Source organism: Alligator sinensis, unplaced genomic scaffold, assembly GCF_000455745.1.
Source record: "Alligator sinensis unplaced genomic scaffold, ASM45574v1 scaffold1192_1, whole genome shotgun sequence".
In the NCBI taxonomy this organism is placed as follows: Eukaryota; Metazoa; Chordata; order Crocodylia; family Alligatoridae; genus Alligator; species Alligator sinensis.
In genome coordinates, this window is record NW_005842376.1 from 1,387,339 (window position 1) to 1,402,051 (window position 14,713).

General features: G+C 44.2%; 1 protein-coding gene across 2 annotated transcripts in view; it reads left to right on the forward strand.

The window, feature by feature from the left end:
* FANCB (FA complementation group B) overlaps positions 1 to 14,713 on the forward strand; it is a 30,971-nt gene that overhangs the window by 12,174 nt on the left and 4,084 nt on the right. For both annotated transcript variants that reach the window (XM_006029404.3, XM_006029405.1), the window contains exons 5-7: positions 11,459 to 11,587; positions 12,145 to 12,311; positions 13,695 to 14,134. In XM_006029404.3, coding sequence (XP_006029466.1) covers positions 11,459 to 11,587; positions 12,145 to 12,311; positions 13,695 to 14,134 — 736 coding nt within the window. The remainder of the gene's footprint in view (positions 1 to 11,458; positions 11,588 to 12,144; positions 12,312 to 13,694; positions 14,135 to 14,713) is intronic.

A 14,713-nucleotide genomic window follows, 5' to 3' on the forward strand; every position in this document is an offset into this window, starting at 1 on the left:
GTTGTTGTTACAGGCTGAACTACTGCTGCGGGAGTCATTGCTGATGTTATTATTTCAGGCAGGAGGGGCGGATGCACTCCTCCGCTCGATTCTCCCTTCCGTCGGCATGAAGGCGGCGTGGTCACCGGAAGCGACGCTGCATCGGTGGGCGGGGTCGCTGGCCGAACTCTTGTGGGTTCCTCCAAAGCTCCACCCTTCTCTTCCGGTTCTTCCATGCGGTCTCTTGCTCGGCGCCATCTTGGCGTGGCGTTTCAGGATTCTTTTTCACAGCCGCTTCTTTGACCGCTTGAACGGCCATACGCAGCTGGGCTTTTAAACTTAAATTCTTCTGCATTAAATCAGTTACAGTACGAAAAGTTGTAGTTAACACTCCCCCCTTGTCATATTGTGGGGCCACCCTCTCATCCGCGGCGCGTTCCTCCATCTCCAGATCTTCGCGGAGCTCAGATGGAAGCTCGCGACCCCTTAATCTAGACGCCAGCATAAAGGGGGCGAACCAGTTGATCGGCACCGGTTCTTCACTCTCCCGAGCACATCTTAGGCAACAGGCACACTCCCGGGTGAGGGTCGGGTTTACTGCGCCCGCCGGGTTGACTCTGGTGAGGGACACAGTGTCGAGGGGCCTAAACAGGACCCGCTCATCACTCATTATACACCCGAATGCCGCGGGGTGCAAATACACTTCCCTCTCTCTCAGGGCTCCGTCTTCGGAAGCTCCCTCTTCTCCCTTCAGCGAAAGGCGTCTACTGATAAACCTCTCTCCCATTCCGCCCGCCTGGTGGTAAGCGATATGCACCTCCAGTTCCATAAAGCTTTCCACTTGGCGTTTTCCACTGCGCCAAGGGCAGTTCTTAACTAATTGTAGCTCCAGCGTGCCTTCCTGTGATCCCATCCTCGTCGCCATGTGCGGGCCGGGAGCGGTCCGAGGCCCTCGGGGGCGCGCGGCAGGCTGTGGCCAGCAGCCCTGGCACGCTGGTCAGGGAATGCAGGCCGGCAGACTAGAATTAGGCACGGACGCTTAGCGGTTGATTAAAGATTATTTGCTGTAGGTTTATAAGAACAGGTTAGACAAACATTTGTCAAGGTTGGTCTTGGGTGTATTTATTCTGCCTCAAGGTGAGGGATAGACTAAATGATAACCTTTTCAGTTTTATTTTTTAGTCCAGTTTGGTCCTTGTAAGCTTATTGATTGTAACCTTTTGGAGTTTACTTCTGAGCACTTTGGCTTTCTCTTTTCTTGGCTCTTTTGGACTGTCAGACACTTAGCAGCAACAAAAAAAAATCTATATTCCTGCCCAAATTTTTATATTATGTTATGTTCTTCAATGCACCAACATTGACAAATATGACAGAAAGTTGTATTCCTCTGTTGCTTTTTTCTGCTTTTATCTCCCCTGTGATGATAAAATTGACTCTTCTCTTCTCTCTGTTAAAGGTGCTTCATAAGGATTACCTTGGATGCTCTCTTTTGTTTATGCCAGTTGGTTTCTGTTTGACCAGTTTGTTTCTGTGTGTTGACATCTGAAGTTTGAGTTACAAATGCATCTATTGCTTCCTTGGTTGAAGGCAAGCTGCTGGTTGCTCTCCTTGGCAATGAAATCTTTCCTTCCAAACCCCAGGATATTTCATATTTTCTTATTTTTGGAAGAACCTAGTTTCCTTTCTAATGTTTTGGCACATATTCAGCTCTCCCAGCAATATGTTAATATTAAGATTACATCTGAGTTGAAAATTCTCTATTGCATTTCTTGTGCTGGAATATGGTTGATTGCTGTACAATTAATATAGTTCAGCTGCCTTCCTCAGCCATGATGCTATTTCTTTCTTAGTTTACATTGGCTAATATGAAGCTATTGCATGAATTATTTGTACTTTTTGTCATATACTGTAATATTACCATTTTATTTCTGGTTTTAAAGAATGCATGTTTACGTATAATTGACTTTGGGCTCTGGTTGAGGATCAGGCAACACATTTCCTATAAAATCTGCTGTTACCCACAACCACAGGAAATCAAAATGTTGAAACTAAGATAGGGTGAGCAAACCATGATGCCTGCAGAGCATAGCTTATTCAGTATTGTTGCCCCTGAATCTGTAAAGGTGGGGAACCTATGGCCTAAATCTTCTAAGTGTTTGTCATCTACCCTTGCAATACTAATGTTTTGCGTTGCCTGTCCACTTAATCTTCCAGTCTGTAATAGCATCAATTAGCAACTACAAGACAATTCAGCCCTATTTCATAATGTAGTCCGTGTTTAACAGCTCTGTCTTCTGATTTTTCACCCTCGGAGCATAATGCATTGTCTGTACATTGCCATTATGATATTAATGACTTTAGCTGAAATGCCATAGGACTGAAAGATATTCTGCAATGTATGTGCAGCCTGTCAGTTGCCTTTTGCACGCTAATTAAATTGATTGAGAAGGCTTGCTATTTTATGTTGTCTTCCATATTGCCCCTTAACACATCTAGTCTATGGAAGATCTCTTGAACCTGAATCCAACCTCTGGAGTTTTGCATCTACTATCTTTCAAACTTTTTCATTTGAAACTTTCCTTAACACAGAGAGAATTTAATTCTTCTCCAATAGTTTCCAGTCATTGAAGTTTTCAAGGTATTCTGACAGTGATTCAATGTCAGAAGATGCTTTGGGATTTTTTCCCCAGATTCCATTGTATAGTTCTCTGTTTTGTCAGGACAGTGGTGTCAAGTGCTTTTAGCATTTCTCTTGTGATTTGATAGTACTCTGCCACTTTGTTTTTCTGCTTCTTGATTGCAGCATTCACTTTGGGCATCTTTGGAAAGTGTTAGTGTCAGCTGTTCTGGTTCACTATTCAGCAGAGTAGAATGTTGAGGTCGGGATGGACATGTTGAGAATCGTTGTGAAATGATTTGCCTTATCAGTCTGTTCAGCCTCAGTTATAAGCATTTGTCCATCTTTGTTTTTGATTGGCCTGTTTCCTATTTCAAAATTTCCTCAGAAAGTTTTAGTTACTAAAACCACAGAACCACTTCTACCATAGCAACATTTTCACCTTCAACTGCTAGGTGTCCAGCCCATCCATAGTTTCATAGTTGGTAGGGTTGGAAGGGAACTGAGCAGATCATTAAATCCGACCCCCTGCCATGGGCAGGAAAGAATGCTGGGGTCAAACAACCCTGGGAAGGTGTCTATCTAGCCTCCTAGACCCCCAGGGTAGGAGCGAGCACCACTTCCCTTAGAAGTTGGTTCCAGATCCTAGCCGCCCTAACTGTGAAGTAGTGCCTTCTAATGTCTAGCCGCAATCTACTCTCAATCAACTTATGGCCTCTGTTCCTTGTTACTCCCAGTAGTGCTCAGGGGAACAAGGACTCCCATTGCCTGCTGGTCTCCCTTGGCCAGTTTATAGACGGCCACCAGATCCCCTCTCAGCCTCTCTTGTGGAGGCTGAACAGGTTCAGGTCTCGTAGCCCCTCCTCGTAGGGCCTGCCCTGCTGCCCCCTGATCCTGCGAGTCGCCCTCCTTTGGACCCTGTCCATGTTGTCCACATTCCTCCTAAAGTGCGGTACCCAGAACTGGACGCAGTACTCCAACTGTGGCCTGACCAATGTCATATAGAGGGGGAGGATCATCTCCTTGGACCTGCTCGTGATGCATCTATGGGTGCATGACAAGGTGCGATTAGCTTTCCTGACTGCATCCCCACATTGGCGGCCCATGTTCATCTTGGAGTCTATGACTCCAAGATCCTTTTCTGCCTCTGTGCTGATGAGAAGGGAGTTCCCCAGCCTGTAAGTATACTGCTGGTTCTTTCTCCCTAGGTGCAGTACCCTGCACTTGTCAGTACTGAATCCCATCTTATTCTTATCCGCCCACCCCTGTAACCTGTCCAGATCCAATTGCAGCCTGTCCCTCCCTTCTAGCACCTACTTCTCCCCACATCTTAGTGTCATCTGTGAATTTGAACAAGGTGCTTTTCACCCCCTTGTCCAAGTTGCTGATGAAGATGTTGAACAGTGCGTGCCTGAGGACCAAGCCCTGGGGAACCCCACTGCCCACATCCCTCCAGGTTGAAAATGACCCATCCACCACCACTCTCTGGGTGCGGCCCTCCAGCCAATTGGCTACCAATCTGACTGTGTAGGCATCAACACCGCAATCTCCTAATTTTTTTTAATGAGAATGGGGTGACATGGTGTCGAAGGCTTTCCTAAAGTCCAGAAAGACTACATCCACCGTGACACCTGCATCCAAGGATTTTGTGACCTGGTCGTAGAAGCCCACCAGGTTGGTCTGACAGGACCTGCCTCTAATGAACCTGTGTTGGTTGCCCCTAAGCATATACTCCCCTGCTTGCCCCTCTCAGATGAGCACCTGGATAATTTTCTCGAAGAGCTTCTCCAGGACCAAGGTAAAACTAACAGGCCTATAATTTCCTGAGTTGTCCTTCCTCCCTTTTTTGAAAATGGGGACCACATTGCCCCTTTTCCAGTCCTCTGGCACCTCGCCAGAGCACCACGAGTACTCGTAAAGCTCTGCCAGGGGTCCCACAATGACCTCTGCTAATTCCCTCAGCACTCTGTGGTGGAGATCCTCAGGACCTGCTGATTTGAACATGTCCAGTCCCACCAGAAGTTCTGCGACTAGGTCCTCTCTGACCCTGGGACTGGCTGCACTTCCCCTGGGACCATCGGGGATCCCGGTGTGGGGGATGACCTGGTCCCTGCTCCCCCCAGATTTCCAAGCGTGTCCTGAAGAGACCCCACGTTACCCGGAACCTTCTTTTTACACCCTATGTATTTAAAATAGGATTTCTTGTTATGCTTGATCCGGGTTGCTAGTCCTAGTTCCATCTCCACCTTGGCCTTCCAAACAGCCCCTCTACAATCCTGAGCAATGGAGGTATAGTCCTCCCTGGTGATGGCCCCTCCCTTCCATTGGGTGTACACCTCCTTCTTAGCTTTGAGATGTTCCTGGATGCTTTTGGTGAGCCCTGGGGGCTTTTGAGCACTCTTGCCCCCTTTGATCTGTGTTGGAATTGCCACCCTTTGGGCTTGGAGAATCATCTCCTTCAGGAACGACCACTCTTCTTGGACTCCCAACTCCCTATCTCTCCGGGACCTCAGTGCCTCCCCGACTAGTCTCCTTAGCTCAATGAAATCGGCCCTTCTGAAGTCCAGGGCTGCTGTCTTGCTACAGGCCTTTGCCACCCTGCGCAAAGGCCATTTCACTATTTTGGCGGTTTCTTTCTTCTGTTGAGCTGCGTTGTCTCTTGACTTCACTAATTCTTATTCTTTGTTGATATCAAACTGTAACTGCTGCCCTTTGAATTACTTAGCCTCTGAGCAGTGTCCATTTTTCTTTGATTTCATTTGTTCTTGCCTCCCTCTCTTTCAGATAGTGCCTCTAGTCTGTTCTTTTCAGTTCAAGTTAAAATTTTGTGCAGTACTTTTTTCCCCCAGTTTTTGTTTGATTATTATTTTTTCTTCTTTCTGTTTGAACTTGATGTTAGCTTATTTTCAGTTTAGCAATGCAAAAATTGCTGCTGCTAAATCTGTTGCTTGATGTGTCCTTATAGCTGTCAGAGATAAAGGTAACATGAATTTTCAACTGATACAGATATGGCTAATTTGATATTTTTATTTTGCAATTTGGCAAGCTCCCGTCTTTGTTCCTTCACACAAACATACCAAGGATCTCACAGACATACCGAGGATACTTTCAAGAACTAGGGCAGATACCAAACATGATTCAGTGAGTCTCTTGTCAGCTCATGTTTCCCCCTTAGTCTTTCCATTTCCTGCTTGTCACTCTGATTTGACATTTAAATCTGCCCATCAGAAAGAACAAGTCATATATTGGAGTTCTTCAGTTACATCTCAGGCAGAGCGTATAGGTGGAACTTATATTTGTCCTCTCCACTACTTTCCTCTGTTGGAGTACAGCTGTACATGATAGACATCTTTTAAGAAGCTCTTTTAGAATCTGGCTTTTCTGATGCATTTAGGTTCCCAACTAATGAGTGAATTTGTGTGTGATGATGAACATTTTTTAGATGAGATGCTTCGTCTCTTGCATGAACTGATTTTTATCCACACCTGTAAATCTGTTCTCCTTAATGCTGGGGTGGGCAAAATGCGGCCCAGGGGCCAGATGCAGCCCATCAGGACATTCTACCCGGCCCACAGGGCCCCTAAAAAAATTTAGAAAATTAATATTAATCTGTCCTGGGCTTCCTGTCATGCGGCCCTTGATGGCTTGCCGAAACTCAGTAATCGGCCCTCTGCCCAAAATAATTGCCCACCTCTGCCCTAATGGGATTTCAGTTGCGTAGTTATCCATCTCCCTTATGTGGGATCTTTATTATTTGAAATATTCTCATCACATTCCAATTACCAACTTTGTGCTATTTTCTTGTAGCCAGATTTTTCAAGTTCCTGATTTCTAGATACCAGCTTTCATTTCATGTAGCATGAGAGTTTAGCATTGGTCTGGCAGGAAGCCATTTTTTTTCTTCTTTTTTTTTTTTTCCAGAAAGGGTACCCAGTTATGTTTGTTTAACCAGAAACAAAACTGAGCTACCACTCTGGTTTTGTAGGTCTTATGAGGCTTGGTGGGATTAGTCTTGCTCACTTTATCTGGACTTGAGAGTGGCAGCTACACTGAGTTTGGTATCAAGTCTTTACTGATGTTATCTTCAGGAATGATAACGCATGCACATTGCACATTAGTGGTGTGTGTGCGATATTTTTACATATCTCTGGAGACTTTTTTCCAGAAGTTGTAGATTTTTATATATTTCCTGTCTACTTCTGAGAGAGTAGTGCTAATTACACTCATACCAGTGTACTGTGCTTATGAATGCAGCATAAAAGCCTAATTAGATCCTACACCCCAAATTCTCTGGAATGGATGATGGGCTTTTGAGACTTTAGATGTTCAAATTGCTGCTGATCCGACCCGCCAAGCCATTCTATCCAGCCCGCAGGGCCCCTAAAAAATTTAGAAAATGAATATTTATCTGCCCCTGGTTGCCTGTCATGTGGTCCTCGATGGCTTGTCAAAACTCAGTAAGCAGCCCTCTGCCTGAAATAATTGCCCATCCCTGCTCCAGCATCTACACATGCAGGGCTGGTAGGCTAGAGTAAACCAGTTAACTCCACCACAGGATAGTACCTGTAAAAACAAGTACTATCTTGCAGCAGAGTTCTTTACTCTGCAGCAGTGCACGTGTAGATGCTGACAGAGCTGGCTAGAGCACGAGGGTGCTTCAGCATGGGGACTGCCCGCTGACTAGTCCTGCACTTGAGCACCCTCGTGCCCTGGCCAGACCCTTCACAACATGTTGGGCTGGGTTGGAGCTGCCTTGGGCTAGCAGGCTGAACCCCCAACCCAGCTCAACATGCTGTGGTCCCAGGAACACGTGTAAACGCTCCACCCAGTAGCAATAAATTCTAACACAATATGTGCTGAAATTCATTGCATCACATTAATATGTATGTGTAGATGTGCCCTGTGTCAATTTCCCATCCCATTCTCTTTGAGAGGATCTCTGTCTGATGTTGTTGAACTGAAAATGTTAATGGTTGCCACTAGTTGGTTCTTTGATCTGTACACCATTACAGCTGGTTGACGCTTCTGCATCTGTTTACCAGATATCAGGGATTCCATCATTTTGCCCATCTTGTCTCTTAACTTTTACTTAAAAGCAAAAGTTCTACCCAAGTGAAGTCTGGAACATCTTTTGACATGTTTTAAAAATAATTAAATGTTGTGTTCAAAAGTTATTGGCTTTCTGTATAACACAGTAAGCAAAATACCATCAAAATAAGTATAACAGAGAGAATGGTTTATTTGGCTGGTAATCAATGCCAACATAAAAATTCCAAAATATATGGGAGTATACATGTGTATATATGTACATGTATGTATGTCTGTATATATACACACACTAGGGCTGTGCGAAATTTCAGTAGCTGTTTTACTTCATTTCGAATTTGGATGTTTCAATGGTCAAAAACCAAATCTGAAACAAAACGCAGGATTCCCAAATAGCTTCAAAACGAAACGGGCAATCCAAAACGTTTTGGAAATTTTCCTAAATGATTTGGATGTTTTCAAAAGGATTCAAATGTTTTGGAGCTGTTTTGGAGGCAGGCCCCCCGGGAAAGAGGGAGGGGGAGGAGGAGGAGGAATGGGGGGAAGAACTGCTCTGATATTGACATCTGTAGCTGGTGGCCAGTGATAAGGATCTGTCCCTGAGGTCCCTTCCAATCCCAGTGCTGGGGAATCGAACTGGGAGCTGGGGGAATGCTCAGATCCCTGAGCATTCCCCCAGTTCCCGGTTCAATTCCCCAGCTCCCCAATCTTTCCCTCAGCTCTTCCCGGGGGGTGCAGGCCCCCGGATGATGTGGGATGACACCAGGCTGCCACTGCCAGCTGGTGATGGTGGTGGCTCAGTATTTCCCTAGCCAGCAGCAGCCTGCTGAAACCCTGCGCACGGATCCAGGGGCCATGCCCCCTGGGAAGAGCTGGGGGGAATGTTTTAGAGAGCTGGGGAATCGAACCAGGAGCTCCGGCTGACAGATGGATCCGGCCCAGCTCCCAGGCAGCACCTGGCGTCCTGCCAAGCTGTGCTGTACCCGTGCGATGGTGCAGGTGCCAGGCAGGGGAGGTGATCCCTACTGCCCCCCACTGCATGGGGGCTCTGCCACAAGCCCTCAGAGGCCCCAATTGCCGCTTCCAAATCTGGTGAGTGCAGGGCTTTTTTAAAGCTCTGCACTCACCAACTGCGGAGCATGCAGATGATAGCAGGCTGCTGCTGCCAGTTGGGGTCAGCACCAGCACCCAAGTCTGCCTGGTACAGCCTGCGCCAAGCTCCGTGAAGAACCCAGTGCTGGCACTAGCCCCATACAGCTGCAGCAGCCTGTTGTCATCCCGCATGCAGATCTGGGGCTGCACACCCACCAGGAGGTCTGCAGGGCTGTGCCAGACTCCTCCCTGGAGGAATGGGCCCCCGGATATGGATGCAGGATGACAGCAGAATGCCGCAGCCAGCAAGCGATACTAGTTTTGCTTTGAACAGTTTGAGGTGCAGTTTCCCAGAAACCCTGTACCTATCTCCTTGAACCTTGGCAGACATCATGGCTTCAAAAGGAGCTACCATCCCTGCAAGTTTAATCTGAATCAGGCAAGAAATGACAAAGTTCTAGGAGTTTTGTGATTCCCCATTATAGCCTATGGCCAAAACACCATCGAAATTCCGAAAGTTTTGGCTGAAACAAAATGGGACTGATTTGAAACACCAAAATGAATCGCTATCGTTCTGAAACGCCAAATATGAAACCAAACAAAACAGGTGTTTTGGACAGCCCTAATATATACTCACATGTATGCACACACGTTGTATATTTTATATACATACACATATACACATGTGCACACACACACGTGTGTGTGTGTGTGTGTGTGTATGAAGCAGAAAATAATACACACCTACAGGTCAGTTTCATCTTACGCGGGGGTTAGGTGCTGAAGTCAGCACGTAAAGCGAAAATTGGTGACTATACACGTGGTGGGAGGGGGGGGCGGGGCTTGAGTTTGCACGCGGCACCATGCTTAGAGCTGTGCGGCCAGCAGCAGCGGCACAGCACAGGGTGGTGGTCAGGATGGCTGTGTGCCACCCGGCCACGACCATGCTGCCGCTGCCGCCCGACGGTCAGCCACACAGCTCCGGGCACGGCTCCATGGCAACAGAGGGAGGTTTTGGAGGCAGTGGCCATCACCGCCATAATGGGCCTCCAGGTAAGTGACAGTGCCACATGCAAGCTCAAGCCCTGCCCCCCTCCCACCCCACGTATAGTTGAATTCATACAAGTTAAATGCGTGTATGATGCTACTGACCTATGCAGACACAATTTTATATTCATAGTTTCATAGTTTCAGGGTCGGAAGGGACCTAATAGATCTTCTAGCCCGACCCCCCGCCAGGGCGGGAGAACAACCCAAAAAAAAAACAAAAAACCACTCACCCTAAAAACAAAAACGGGACTCAAATGAGTCCAGCCAGGTAAGTATCCAGCCTCTTCTTAAAGATCCCCAGGGTAGGGGCCAGCACCACCTCCCTTGGAAGTTGGTTCCAGCTCCTAGCCGCCCTAACTGTGAAGTAGTTTTTTCGGATGTCCAATCTGTACCTCCTCTCCATCAACTTGTGCCCATTATTCCTTGTTATGCCAGCAGGGGCTAGGGGAAACAGCGTCTCCCCCAAACCCTTCTGGTTCCCCCTAGTGAGTTTATAGACGGTCACCAGGTCCCCCCTCAGCCTTCTCTTGTGGAGGCTGAATAGGTTCAAGTCCCGCAGTCTCTCACTGTAGGGTCTGCCCTGTTGTCCCCGGATCATGCGGGTGGCCCTCCTCTGGACCCTCTCCATGTTGTCCACATCCCTCCTGAAATGGGGCGCACAGAACTGGACACAATACTGGACACAATAACTGGACACAATATATAGATATCTATCTATCTATCTATAGACACATATATCTTTGTATATAATCTATTTATACTTGTGTGTTTGTATGTATTACTTTCTGCTTTTGCTTTATTTATAAATATACAGCAAAAGCTCTGTTATCTGGCTTCCCCCAGGAATGGGGATGCTGGCTAATCAAATATGCTGGTTAATCAAATGTGCACTATCCGGTGTACTCCCCAGCGTCAGTGTGCCTTGGGACAGGGAGGGGGGGCCCCGTGCAGGCTGCTTTGCCCCTGCACAGGCTGCTTTGTCCCAGGCCGTGGGCCGAAGAAGTAGAGAAGAACGCGGCTCGCAGTGGCGAAACCTGAAGTGGGTTTCGCTTTTGCTGTGTCCCTCGGATGCCGATTAGTGGAGCTTTCCAGTTGATAAAGTGCCAGATAACAGCTTTTGCTGTATATACAAATAAAATGAAGCAGAAAGTAGTAATCGGTTTAGCGGATCTATAATTTGAGGAGTTAGAATTTCACTTACGTTTTAAAAAAATAAGAGTCTAACTTCAGGCTCACAAGTTTGTTTTGAAAATGGGATAATTTTCTCTTCAAAATTTAACCTAAGAGAAGAATTTTTCGGCATCCAACTTTTAAAGTCTTGATTTAAATAACCTGTTTCAAATAAAAAGCAGGTTTTTTTTGGCATTTTCAAGATTATACCTATTCTTAGATTAGTCTGGTCTTCACTACAAAGTTGTGCCAACATAGCTATGTTTGTTTTATACTCCTCAGTCTGCATAGCTATACTGGCAAAAACCCTTGTTTGGATGAAGCTATACCAAGTGAAAATAGCTTCTGCTGATTAGATTTCTGCCATTCAGGCAGATGCTTTTAGCTAACTTGCAGAAAAATGCTATCCTTTGTTGTATCTCCATTAGGTGTTTTACACAGCTATGGTGGCAGCCAATTTATAATGCAATTGGGCGTTAAGAAATGTCTTTTTATACCCTACAGGCTGGTTATACTTCTGTTCAAAAACTACAGCAGCATCTAGTGCTCAAAGAGAAGGTCCTTTTTGAATCTTGCAGAGCATTAATCAATCTTGTTCAAGAGAGAGAGCATGTTTTACCAACTGCAGAAGAGGTAAGATGTAGGTGTTATGACAACTTAATCCATTTTACAAAATACATTTTAATCTTTTTTTCAGAGCTGGAGAGGAGTTATAGTGGAGAAAACAAAAATATTGAATGTTGCATATCCAAAGTATCTCTGGTTTTAGCTAGTCTTAAGGATAATCCTATTAGGAAATGGCTAACAAATGAATAGTTTTAGGTGCAAAACATGTCACGCGATCAAGAGGGAATAATGCCAAAACAAAGTTAATGACAGCCTTGTTCAAGCCAATTGGATTGTGTAGCAGTTCAGGGTTGTGATAATCTTGCAGCGGAAGGATGAATTTTGAATTTGGGTTAATGCATATGAGTTCATGACAAAAAACAATTGTATAAATATATTTCAAATATACTGCAGAGATTAACTAGGTAGATTTCACACTTCACTTATCTTAATTCTCTCCTTAGGTGATTTGTGCATTTTGAGATAAATTAGAGAAAAAAAATTTAAGTTCTGCAGTGACTATAATACTTGCACTTCATTTATCTTAACATGTATTTTCTTTTCTTTTTTTTTTTTTTTATAAGGAAGGTCTTGTTTCTCTCTGGGATGATACAGAAAATCCTTTTTCTTCTCTTAATAAAGAGACGGCATTGGGATCTGAGGATCCAGAACAAATCATAGAGAACTTGTGGCAACGTGTGGTGGATGATAGTTTGGTAATTGGAGTACAAATAACAGAATCGCTTAACTTGTAAGTAAATAGGTGTACCTAATAACATAAATTCCAAAAGAATTATTATGAATAGCCTTATGGATTGTGCCCTGCAGTTGCAAAAGTGACTGCAAAGGAAAAATTAGATTGCTATCTTTTGGCTTTCATATTTAAAAAAAAAATCAAAAAACTGTATTTTTCGGCATAAAATTAACATAAAGAAATGTGAAAAAACAGGTAGAGCTAGAAGCGTTGAACACACAATTCTATCTTTGTATAGTCTGGATGAATCAGTGCTGAAGGTTTTTTTTCTAACTTGTGTTTCGTGAATTAGGCTGTTTCTTTATTAGGAATGTTTTTTGCCAGTGGGAAGCAAAGCCAGCATGTACAAAGATTTTTGCTGGTAGAGCTTCTTTCTCCTCTCTCCATGACTAGAATAAGGTGTAGTGACAAATCAACAGTTTTGGCAGTACTTGGAAGCTAGATCAGGCATTTGTTAGCACAACTACATTTGACAGAAACTATACCTCTTAATATCCTTAAATGACATAACTTTGTCGGTAGTAGTTTATAGAATAGACGTGACTTAGTATAAAATCTACATGTTGCTTTCTTAACATTAGTTTCTTACCATTCTTGGCAAGCAGGGGCTATTGACAGGTAAGAAAATGATACAAATTATAGAAGGGGAACAGGGAGAGGCAGGACAGTTACCATGTTGGAGTTGTAACAGGCGGAGGGTAGAGGAGGGGCCAGGGTTGTACTTCCCTGGCACCTTCCCTTCCTTGTGCCCTGAGGTGCACATGTAGTCACTGCCACCACAGAGCCTGGCCAGGGCTCCAGAACCCAGTGCAGCTATTTATAGCCTCCTGGCTGCTGCCAGCTACAGAGCCCAGACTGCTTGTAGCAGGGCTTGCAACCTCTTGGATACTTGCTGCAAGCAGCCTGGGCTCTGTGGCTGGCTGCAACTGCCCAGAGCCCAGACTGACTGTGGCATGCCAAGAAAAATGGCCTTGCATGCCATGGTTTGGCATGTGTGCCGGGGGTTGCCAACTCCTAGACTAAATCAAGTGTTCTTAAAAGCTGTTGAAACAAAACCCAATCTGAGACCACTATGCAAAGTAAGAAGAGTTCAGAAATTTCACATAGCTATTTTCATTTCCTTTAAATGATAATATAGAATCTTAATTTGAAATCCATGTGTTAGTTAAACAGAACTGGACAAGACTTCTAAAATTAAAGATGGAATACAGCTATGTCTTTCACTCTTTTAATACTTAAAGAAAGAAGGATGGTAACTGTTCTAACATTTAAAATATTTCTATTGTACTATAAGAAAATAAAATATGGAGATGTAAAAAAGCATGGTTAATGATAAAATATGAGTTTTGAAATCCAGTAATCTTGCATGTGTTTCCACAGGTCACTGAATGATGTCAGTTTATCCCTAGTCATGGATCAAGACTCCACTTCATTTTCTCCTATTAGGTGTCAAAATAAAATTGTTAAACTAAACAAGGCTTTCTCGGCAATGTCCATCTCTTCATGCCAGATAGAACCACCAACGAAAAAGATAAAATTGGACTTCCATAGCAAGAATTATGTGAAAAAAGAATACCATGAAAGATCTTGCAAAGTTCTGGCAGATGGAGTAAAAACATTCATTGCTGTTACCCAACTTTCACCACTACTTGCTTTTCGTAATGTGCATTGTGCAGTGCTCCTGCATGCAAAGAGGAGAAAACATCAAGATGGCGTCTTACAGGGAAACAAGAAAATTACTCTGATGTGTGGAAAAATTTCATTAAATCTGGGAGATATTTCAAGTGGAAAATATTCAATAAATTTGTTGAATGACAATAGTAAGTGTACAAGCGAAAAAGTCCATATAATCTTTTTATTTTTTGTTGTTGTTATTATGAAAACACTGGTTAAATTTCCTAACTTTTTTTTTTCCTTCAGACCATGGTAAAGTCATCCTAATGTTGCCCTTGTCCTTGCCCTTTCATAAGATTCTGTATTCAGTTTCGATCACTATTTCAAGAAGTAGATAACTGGAATAAACTTTTCTTAGAGAAGAGTGACAAATGTATTAACGGCATAGAAATACTTCTAAGTGAGTAGAGATTGAAAAGATGGGTTATTCAATTTAGAGAATTAGGAGACGCTCATATAAAAATACATTTTTAAAGATGGTTTTGGGAAAGTACCCTATGAGCTTCATTGTACTTAAATTGTCAAAACACAAGAGCAGCAATCTTAACAGTCCTTCAGGACAAATAAGTTATATGGCAACACTTAATTTTGTGCCTGCTGTAAAAAATGAGGCACAAAACCAACTTGGACTGCTCCTTTTTCCTGTTAAAAGTATAGGGGTGCGCTGATAAAGATTTTCTTAGCCAATACCAATGGCCAGCTGTTACCCAGCCATATTGTCTGAT